Raw genomic sequence first — 11,386 nt, 5'->3', positions numbered from 1 at the left:
CTAACTTGATGTTTGCCTCTCTGGGCGAACACTCAACCACTTTCCAGGCACTTGCACAGCCACTCCCCACTGGCAAGTGTATGGAAGTGCGTTAAAGTGTGGTGACACATAGTGTATGCCACTGTGGATTCGCTTTTCTATTTTTTGGAGTGTCTGCCCTGAGGCACAAGACCCCCTTCCCATCTACCCCAGTCACCAAAATCCCACCATGTCCGTGTCAGGAACAGGAGCTGTGTCAGGAACGTCCTGGGGCGGGTGCTTAAGTGTTCGTAATGATTGTGGCGAGCTAAACTAAACTAAACTCGACTTGACTGCGAGTCAGTTGTCAGTGTCATCATTCGCTTGATTCCTCCTTCAGGCTCCAGGCGACCAACTCCTTTGCTCCTTCTCCTGCTCCATCGTCCCAGCCATTTCAGCCCCTACTTGGTGTTGTCATTTTGAAGCACCGCCTAGGGAAAATAGTGTTAATGATGCTGATCTCGGAGCACACGCGCCAAATTCTCGACTGCTTTAATGGTATAGCCTCCTCCTCCTGGCCACAAACCCGAAGCATCCTCTCCTTCTCTGTGTAGTTTTAAATTTTTATGGCCATGTTGCGCACTTCAACTGGCAATTGTGTCTCGTCCTGTCCTGTGGTCACATGAAATTCAATAGTCTCCATCAGACTGCGGCTAGCTGGAATGGTTTTTACGGCCAAAAGGGTTAGGAGCTGGCCAAATTGGCCAGCTTTTACATAAAATCTCTGGAAGAAAGTTAAGCTTATAATGGTTACTGGTTGGGTTGTTTAGTTTCAAATATATAATGGCTGAAAAGTAAAGAAAACAATTCAAGTTTGTGTATATTTCCAGAGAGGATAACTTATTTTAAAGGACTACTTGCTATCCTAGACTAGATCCTATTCTGACCATATGTTTGGTTGGCCAACAACCTCTTCCATCGATTACAGCGCCTCCTTCTCGCTCACTATGGTATTTGTAATAAATTGCTTTTGTGGAACTTAATTGATTAGCTCTGATCAGCTGCGCTCCAGGACACCGATGGGGCAAAAAATAAACTAAAACAAGGACAAGTGGGAGGAATCGGCCAACACCTCAAGAGTGCCACTGGCCTCGAGCTCGGCCGCCAATCTATTTATTCATTCCCATGTTTGCTCGGTCGCCTCTCTCGGCCGTTGACTGATGGTTTATTATACTCGTCCTCTCCCTACGGCCCCCAATGGATTGTCCTGCCAGTCCAGGTTCTGTTCCGTGGTCTCATTTCGCTAATAGCAAAAGTAATCACATAAGCGGAAAGCTATAGCACCCTTGGTGATTAAGGAAACTGTGGTCGAACATCATCTCAATACAATTATTTATCAAGCCAGCAAAAAGAAATATTTTTATTGGCGAGGCTGTAAAAAAGCAAACAAATGTTACAGCCACTTCCTCTAGCTAGACGATAAAATCGGGAAACTTATTAACCACAGCAAGCAGAAAAGTTTCCTTCCGTCCTAATTGCAAACTACTTAATCGCATATCCAATCACAGTCCGCACTCCAAGTCATTGTTGCTGGGAAAGCAGTTGATTTGCCCCAAAGTCGTCCCCTTTCAATTAAAGTAGTTTTTGCTGATGCTGCGACTTTGATCAGAGTCTTAATGCAACTAAGCGTCGTTGGAGCTAAGTCCATGAATTTCTACACTTAAAAAAATCATTACAAACTAAATGGATAATAAAAGGATTCTTTAGGGCAATTAAAACAAATATAAGAACCAAATTGTTTACTATTTAATATTGCTTGTCTTATAAATTCTAAGTTGAATTCTATTCTTGAAACCTCCACACAAACCATTAGGAAACCACTTAATTAATTCTCTCAGTGCATCCGTTGAACTGACCATGTGTCCATCGACCTCGACTGGGGAGCATTTGACAAGCGTGTCGTGTTAGCAGCGCCTTATGTCTGTCTTTGTGTGCTGCATTAGCCAGGCTTTATTCAAGCCACTCACACACACACAGACTCACACATGCAGAGGCACATATCCTGCTAAGAGTATCCGGGAGGAGGAGACTGGAGAGTCGGCCACCTCTGCCAGAGCCTTGTCACTTATGCAAAATCCCCTAATGGAGGCATGCCGAGGTGTAAGAAAAACAACAAAAAGAAAAAAAAGGACGAAGGAAGAAAGGCAGCATAGCATTGCAGCCTGGATGCTGTTGCTTTTTTACTCGTTGCTTCATTTTTTGTTGCCTCTGTTCTGGCCATTACATACAAATGCTCTTTAAGCGGATTTCGCAGCGTTCTACTTGTTTGCCATTGTTAAACCGAGTGCTCAGCATAAGGCTGTGAATCCCAGATGGGCGCAGGACCAGCAGGATACCATTGTAGTTGAGCAGGTCCTTGCTGATTTCCAGATGGATCCCTTCCTTTTTTTGGGGCCTTTGGGGATGTTTGTTTAAAGGCAGGTGACTGAAAAGATTATGGATATGGATGTAATGAATATTTTATATCCTTCCAAAAAATGTCAAATAATTAGTGTGGCTTGCAGCTCTAATATATAAGCTTTAAAGCTACTATTCCTTCAAGTGTATACCATTATTTTTTACTATTATTTAAGGAGAATCCTCCTAGTCGATCAATCTTTATCGAACAATTTCTAATTTGACACAAAACACAATAAAAAAAAATCAAAATTCGGCCAAAAGTGCTTGGGCATATTTCTTTTCCTTTTTCTTGTGGATCCTTTTGGACCTCAAAAAAATACTGACAAAGCCAAACAGAACAGTTGGCCAACCCTTTTAATTATGCCAGAACATGCGCAAATATTTTCCTTATGGCTGCTTAACATTAATTAATTCTTGGTTCAGGGAGTTATTCTCAAGTGAGTGTGTGTATTTGGCCTGATGACTTGGGCACCGGAAAAGTCAACGTTCCGCCAAAGTTTTTAATTAAATTATACAAAGTATATTTGCCTAATTTTATAAGAATCAGATATGACGAGGGGCACTTAGCGGAAAACGTACAGGAATCGAAAATGGTTCACCTTCTTCATAATCCAGATGCCTGAACTTGATGGCTAGTAAAACCTCGTAAGAGTTAAGGATTATCGCCAGCCAGCCTATGAATTATTCCGTATGTCCTTGATCCTTATGTCCTCCATCAGTGAGTGGCGTAAATCAGGCGTCAACTCCCAGCCATTGAAATCAATCAAGTATAAGGCGCAGACGTTTGCGATTTTACGAGGCAGCAACGGCATCAGAAACGACAACGACAAAAAAGCAGAAATAAGGAAAGAAAATGTCATAAAACTTATTTACTTAGCACCAGCCAAATGGTCCTCGCAGAAGTCAGAACTTTCTTAAACAAAAGGCGGATATAAAGAGAGAGAGAGAGTGCTGCATAAAAAGACTGAGACCGGGCCGGGCCAAAACAAGAGACCCGGCCAAAAGCAAAGTCAAGTCAACGCGAATGGTGCTGTCAATAATCATAAAATTCCTGACCAAAAAGAAATGGCAAGAGGAATAATACGTATAGAGAAATGGAAGAGAAATTAGATGCCGGGCGATGAGATGGTATTAGGAATTTGTTAAATTGCCTGTGAATGACAAATATTGTGTTATAATTCCTATTAAGAAAATTAAGCAGCCGCACCACATTGCGTATGCGCAATATCTAATTTATCTAAGTGTTTGTCGCAACATAATGCCCATGAAATTCATTCTGTTCACTGGCTTTGCGACACACTTTAAAGGCGCAACACTTAAAGACTTCGGATGGCGTCTAATGGACAGTGACATAAGACACAGACAGTGACAGCCTGGCTCAGACAGCTTTCAGCCCAATCCCTGTTCGCAGGGCCCCGAGTTGATGGCCTAACGTGTTTGGACATGGCCAAGAAGCGTAGACAATGGCTGGCACAAAGCGACGTCAAGTGGGTGGCAAACATGAAAACGGTTTCTTTAATTTGGTAACAACACCAAGCCACGCCGATATTTCCCCGCCGAAAAGCCTTATGAATTTTATATAAAGCCGAGAAGTTTACAACACAAATCTCTCCCCGGCCAAGTCTAGGTATGAAAGTTAGCAGATGATTCAAAATTATTGCCGACCTCTAGGCTAAAGCTTTATAAGGAATTGATTTTCCATCAGATTGTAGAAAGCTAAATTGATACTAAAATATTATGAGTTATGGGGGAACATTTTTAAGTGTTATCCTTGAGTAAACTATCCTTGATGAAGACAACAAACTTTTTTAAGAGTTTTCGGATTTTACGATCTTGGGATATATCTTTAAAGTGAAAATAGAGTTGGAATATTCATTCGCTTAATAGATTTAAAGAAATATTAATATTTAAGAGATCTAGTGAATTTTATTTAATTTACTTGAAATATATCCTTAGCTCTTCACTCATAAATCTTGAAACATCTTAATCTAATAATTTATATCCTTCAAGCTTCATAGACAAGAAACTCCTCCTCATATGGAAAGCGAAATGGTTTCTGGGTTTATTTTCCCTTTAAATTTTAATTGCTGATTTTCACTTCTCATATGCACGACAAGAGGACATCATTTGGATTCAAGAGCCCGCACGGAATGGCGTCATGGTTGGCTGGCTGGTTGGCGAGCTGTTCGTCTCCACAACTCATCAAAATGAGCAGCGGATGCTTAATCTGATTTACTTGCCTCCGTCGAGTCACAAGCTCCAAGTCTGGCCAACGACTCCCCGGCAAACCGAGCAAACAAGCGTCTTCATAAAAAGCGACATCTCCACCAGGCCAAAAAGAGATGGAGGAGGAGCCAAAGCAGAGACGATGTAGGGGCATGGGTGCAGAACTCGAAATGCTGGCAGGACCTTGGCTGCCACAGGCTACTCATAGCTGGCGCTCTGCGGCGTTGTGTACATCATAAAAGAGCGATAAGATAACCATGCCCGCCGCCGCCGCCGACGTCGGTCCGTGGCACTTGACTGCTCCAAGTCCTGGATCCTAGGTTCTGTGTTCTGGTTCTCCCTAAATCTCCTTGCCATCCTAAAACAACCGGAGAATACTCTATCGTCGGGGTCTTTGTTACGAGACATTTTCCGGATATTTGGTGGACTATTTTATTTGTGGTGTGTAGAAGAGTTTGAAACTATTTCAAGGATCCATTCTTAGGAAATTATATCATTATTTTCAGGGTGACACATTTTAAAACTATACAATAGGATTAAGTTTTTGAAAAATATCTTTTCAGAAGGTTAACTGTAGAAAAACGTGTTTGATTTAAAGCCTGGTAGTCTTCACTTGTAATGACTTACTTACAAGTACGTTTATATATTTAGAATTATTAAAAAATTGTTTAAAATTAATTTATTTTAATTTCTCAACTAACTAAATAAATTAACAAATTATTATTTAAATAAAACAAAAAACAATTATCAAGGGTATACCCAAGTAACCAGCCTTTGTTTTGGCATTTTATTTGATTTTCATTGCCCCATGGCCTTGGTCTGACTCCCACCAACAAAGCGACTGGCTACGCCCCTGCTGCCACTTCCTCTGGGCCCCCCTTGAGCCCTCCGACCATGGCTCCTCCTGCTTCGTTTGGTTTCTGAGCTGCCTGCCAGCATCTTTAGTGTGATTTATTTTGGCAAAGCACAATGTACTTTCTTTTCAAATAAATCATAAATTTCAACGCACTGCCTTGCACTGAGCCATCTATGTTGTTGTTGTTGATTTTGTCAGATTTTTTTCAGCAACTCCCCCACTCACGCCCTTTAATTCCAGGCCGCTTCCTACAATTTCCTGTTTTTTTCGCAAAAATTTCCAGCCAGCTTGGCCTATGGCCGCTTTGCGACAGCAATTGAGTTATCCAGAAAAGGCTATCCAAACAGAAAAGAAGATATATAAGCGTATAGATATTTCATATTATATTTATTGTATTATATTATGGCACTTGGGCACTTGGGCATTTGGCCTAAGCCGCACAGCGTTTTGTTTGTTCCTTTTCTCAAAAAAAAAAAAAATGTAAAACGGATCCCGACCCTCTGAATGCCTCTGGGAGAATTATGAGCTAAACGCGACACGCATTTCCCAAAGGGAGATGGAACTGGGGGGGGGTTTCCCAGAACAGTACTGACCAAGTTGTGGTGGAAGGACTTGATTTGTGGCCACTTTTGTTGCAACAGCGGGCGTGATATTCTTTAACCTCCTAGTTTGATTTACATACTAATGGGTGACTTAATGTGGACTCTCTTACCTTCAACACTTTAAAGTTTTTCACATAAATTGAACTAACATTTCTTTATTAAATTTATCACATTTCTTTGCTACTAACAATCCAATAGCCAAAAAATCAACTCAGATACGAGTTATCTCCTTCTCCTTGTTGACCTCGTCGACCTGGACCTGAATGGGTGTGCGGTAGGCGCTTTGGACCATCATGGACACCAATACCATTTCCACCAAAATAAGGATATTAATGATGGCTAAAAAATAGTTGGCATTTAAGTTAAATCATATAAGACTTTTAGATGAACACTCACTCTGTTTGTAGACTGTGTGGTTGATGGGATACTCCCCGCCCATGGGGATTCCATCCAACTGATCATAAAGGAGCAAGTACTGCAGCTTGCACAGCATCACCACCAACTGGAGGCAGAACATCTTCTTCCGCAGCTGGTAGTCTCCCCTGAGCTTGGTGATCATCCGAACCGTGATTTGAAGCGACCACGCCCCCATCACAATCGAACAGACGATGAAGGGTATGAAGAAGTACATCACCTGGTGGTACAAATTGATGTCCCGGTAGTAGAGGATGTTCATCACCAGCATAATGGAGCCCTGCCAGAAGGGCATCTGCCAGACCATGTATCGGGAGATGCAAAGCTTCGCCTTCGTGGGCACTACCATCGGCAGACAGAAGCAGCAGCAGCAACAAGGGGGCGTGTTCAGCTGGACCGCCTCTCCGCCCGTCTCCTTAACGTAATTCTGCTCGGAGACCACGTAGCGGAAGAGGAGTGTACGGAACACGGGTCCGCCGACCATGAACATCAAATGCATCACCGTGTGGCACATGAACCAGGAGTAGGGCACCAGGATGGTCACCAGGGCTGCCACCGAGATAATGGGATACAGGGCGACCATCATGATCGAGGGCTGCAGGAGAGGTTTGCTCAAGTGGCGGCACATCCTCGAGACGGTGGTGGAGAAGATGCAGATGTTCAGGATGGTCAGCAAACTGGCCACAAAAATGGCCAAGCTGACAAAGGCAGTCATGTCTGATGATGGAATTAATAAAATAATTATAATTAGACATAGACGATGACTACTTACTTTCATAATACTCGGCCACCGAGGGAATAGCTCGTAGGCTTATTGTGAGATTGTTCTCCGAATTGGAATCCTGTGATGAGAGCTCTGAAGGCTCCATCAATTGATTATCCTCACTTGCATTCATTGTGGGGATTTATTTATACCTTAATTAAATAACCAAAACTGGGGCAAGATGGTGCAATACTTCCTGGCGTTCACTGGCTCTCAGGCATTACTTCACATCTTTATCATTTTTAGGGCGACTTCACACTTTATTAGCACTCGTATAGTTTACTTCAAGTAGTTGCTGTTGAAATAAGAAAGGGGGAGTTATTTACCGAATTGGGTAAAAGTGTGAGAAGTGTTTAGTTTTATATTTTTTTGGCAACTTTAAAAGACATATCTGGGGCATTGCACTTTACTATCTCAAAGAAATGCGGCAAAAGTAATGAAAAAAATTTAATACCTAATAGATGCTAAACAAATGTCTAGACCAAGTGTTAATGTCCTCAACACGATCTGATTAAGGGGACTTAATTAAAAAAAGCAGCACTTGGAGACAAAGAGTATCCTTTTAGAAGACCCAGGTCAAGTTAATGGTACTTTAATAAGACCCAGGTAAGCTCAATGAAAAGTCACCCAACATCTCGCTTGGTTTTTATATGAATATCAGAATACTAATTGCTTATATCACGTGAGGGTGTAGCGAAGAAAATCATCAAAAATTCATAGACCCTCTGATATAAGCAAGAATCTTTGAAAAACGCACCAGTCACCAGGTTTTGGCGATTAATTCTTTAAAATACACTTTGAATAGTCAAGAAATTGACAGAAAAAGCACAGTGACATTTTAATGCTCTCTTTGCTCCAAGTTAGCTAAAATATGTTGTATGTTTTTTGCACTCCATTATTACCACCAATTACTTAACCCACTAATTTATGACTTTTTTTAGCTCACACATCACGAAGCCTCCTTTTTAGGCACACCATTTGTGCCACAAATTATAATTAATGTGTTAACAATTTCCCAACGCCTACCCAGTTGACTGAAATCTTTAAAGAGTGTAACAAAATCGGTTACCAAAACCAAAACTCGAAATAGCTCAGATGGCGAATCACGTGACCAAAGTCAAATTAATAAGAGAGTTCCGCCAGATTTGTATATTTTTTCTTTCGATTTGGGCGCCGAAATTGAAAAACTGGTTTTCGAAAGCCCCGAGAGGTAACAGACCGGGCATACTAAAATCATTTTTTAGCTTGCCTCATTGCGCCGCATTATGTAACCTCTTTGTTATTGTCAATTTCCAAACTGGTTTTACAATGGCTATATTTCTTTAGTGTTTTTTTGTCTTTTTGCACAGTAATGATGTGTGTTGAAAGTACCTGTAAACGTACTATAAACATGATTCCACAACGACCTTCGGAGGCGCCCCATCTCGGTGCTCTGGAAACGTGTCAAAGTCCCCGAAGTCGAGTGACCTCAATTAAAGTCTCAGTCTTGAACGTATTCCGGAGAATTGGAACTGAAACCGAATCGGAAGCATGTCTTATCACCTCAAAGTCAGAGATCACAACTCCATCATCCATCTGGTGATTCAATTTCATCAGCCGGCGTAAAAATCGAACAATTAATTCCCAATTTTCGGACATAAATCATTTTAGCTTTCGGCAATTAGCACAAAATTTGCGAATTCATTTTATGTTTAGCACATTCTAAGGTGCGTAAAACAAACCGCGAAAATAAGCGTCATAAAGCCTAAATATATATGTTTTGTTAGAGATTTTTTAACAGTTTGCAAATGGGTTGAACACGCTATTAAAAGCGCAACATTTTCAGGAAGAAAAACGCTTATAACTTGCGAAATAAATAGCATTTATCGTTAACAATTTTTCAACATCTTCTTTCACAAGATATACAATGTTTTCAAAAAATAAACTACCTTCTGGCAACTGAAATTTCTACAGAAACTTGTTGAAATGAAATGTAAACATTCACCAAAGAAAAAAGTGTACAAGGTTTTTGCATTTATGCTGTTGGTGTGCAAACCGCATTAAATGCAGGATTTACATTCAGTTTTCTTCCATTCATATATTTTTGGTTAAAACTTTTAGCCGACTGTGTCACTGACAAGACCAGTTGCCTCGTCATCGTATGGCCGACCCTGACTCTTCAAACGAAATGCGTCTGCCAAGTTATTTCCGAGCTTTTGCGGTTCGCAAAATTCAAAGACAAATTCAAATATGTATCTCGACAAGATACTAAACGGCAGACTACAAAATGGCAAAGACCCGACCTTACGCAATTCTAACAAATTGAACAAAGCGGAAAATGCTTGCCAAACCATAATAAAATGAAATAAAAACCAAGAAATCAAGTCCATTTCATGGGATATAATCAAAATCAGAACTCGAACCGCAACATGCAATTTGTAGTCTGTGGTTCAAGCAAGTAGAAATTTTGCAAATTAAGTTCTTAATTCAAAGAATTTTCCTGTCTTTACTTCCTTGAGATAGCAATTCATTTGACAATGTGTCAAGACAGAAAAACAAAGCACAGAGTCTAGAACTGACACCTATCTAGATAAAAGTTTAATTATTTTGTACAAGCAGCATTTATTTCATCGCTCAATTATCGCATATTTTCGAGTTGATATTAATTGCAGCACAAAAATTTTGTAAATACGCAGAACCTGTTGACTGAAGTGCTTACATACTTCGGGTTCAAAAGTCAATCGAGTTGAGTTAATTTACTATCTGATCTTAATGAACATGTCGCTTGGCTTGGATAGTTTAAGTGACGGAAACATTAAATATTTGTAATTGTTCAGACTTTTGGTAAACATTAAGTTATGGAGAGTCATGCTTGCGAAAAAGTGGGTTTTTTTAGATTTATTTTGCTCATATAACAATGAATGATATCAGGAGTTTGGATCTTGAAGATTTTTATATATTAAGCCTTGTTTGGAAGTCTATCTATTTTTGGTTGTAGCCTACCTTGACTTTTTTTCAATACAAATTCATTGGCATTTCCCTTTTTTTTTAAATTATTTTGATATTGAATCTAGCTATATTTATGGCCTGAATCTTCTTCCTATCCACTTAGCTAAAATCATTTCCTATTAACTTTAATCCCTGAAACCTTGACCGCCAACTTTGTCACTCGATTTCCCCCCGTTACATTGACATTGCACATTTATTGAATAGTCTCGTTGCATTTCAATTAAATTCACATGAATATCAGCTTGTCTTTAATTTATTTTGATTGCTTGGCGTGGGGCATCAGTAAGTGAAAAGTTTGCACTACAACTGATAGATTGTGCATATATTTTATGGGTAAACACAAAATGTATAATGCCAAAGGGACAAACGATCACGAACGATGTCAAAGTTCCGACTACTAAAGGCGGGGAATCAATAGACAATAAAAAAGAAGGCGTTGCACAACGATTGCTTGAATATTTTGTGTTTAATTTTTGCACTTTTATTTAGCAGGTTTTCGTACTATTTTTTTATTTTTGTTTGTACACTCGCACTCTTTTAATTTCACCTGCCTCTTAATTTTCTCTCTTGACTATTTTTTTCACTTTTGGCAAATTTTTTGTGATATTTCTTGCCGCGTGTGTCTAGCCCGCTCGCGCTCCGTTCAACAACTGAAAATGAAACTCAAAATATTGCGCTGCCCATGCTGATCACGAACATGAATGCGCCCATCTCAGACCACGGGCTATATGGCACCTCTACACCTCTATACGTGTTGCCTTTTTTTTCATCGTTTTTGTATTAGTGTTGGCCAAAACAGCAGCAGTAGCAACGGCTGCCAGCAACAACAATAGCTGGCCCGATGTGCTAATCGTCATTTGTCGATTTCAAGCCCCGCTTTTGCTTTGGCTTTTTCTGAGGGGAAAAGTTTTTCATGCCACTTGGCTATTGCGGAAGTTGCACGGCTATTTGCCGATCAAAAGCGTTTGCTTTGGCCAACTGGAGTGACAAACAGACAGGTGGGCTTGTCCCCTCAAGACGATGGTAAACAAAATTGTAAATTGTCATCAAAGCAGTTTGTTAAATAAAGTTATAAAACAAATGACCCATAATCTGGAATCTGGACGCCTATTATTATTT

At 40.3% G+C, this 11,386-nt stretch overlaps 1 protein-coding gene across 1 annotated transcript; it reads right to left on the bottom strand.

Moving 5' to 3' along the window:
• Window positions 1–6,241: 6,241 nt before the first annotated feature.
• Window positions 6,242–7,574, bottom strand: LOC6506296 (organic solute transporter alpha-like protein). Its single transcript, XM_032454303.1, has 3 exons — window positions 7,289–7,574; window positions 6,499–7,233; window positions 6,242–6,441 (listed from the first exon to the last, which is right to left on the bottom strand). The coding sequence occupies exons 1-3, from the start codon at window positions 7,410–7,412 to the stop codon at window positions 6,314–6,316; spliced, it is 987 nt and encodes a 328-aa protein (XP_032310194.1). The 5' UTR covers window positions 7,413–7,574; the 3' UTR covers window positions 6,242–6,313.
• Window positions 7,575–11,386: the final 3,812 nt, after the last annotated feature.

The sequence above is a fragment of the Drosophila ananassae genome, chromosome 2R, assembly GCF_017639315.1.
Source record: "Drosophila ananassae strain 14024-0371.13 chromosome 2R, ASM1763931v2, whole genome shotgun sequence".
NCBI lineage: Eukaryota > Metazoa > Arthropoda > Insecta > Diptera > Drosophilidae > Drosophila > Drosophila ananassae.
This window is presented reverse-complemented; position numbering and strand designations above follow the sequence as displayed.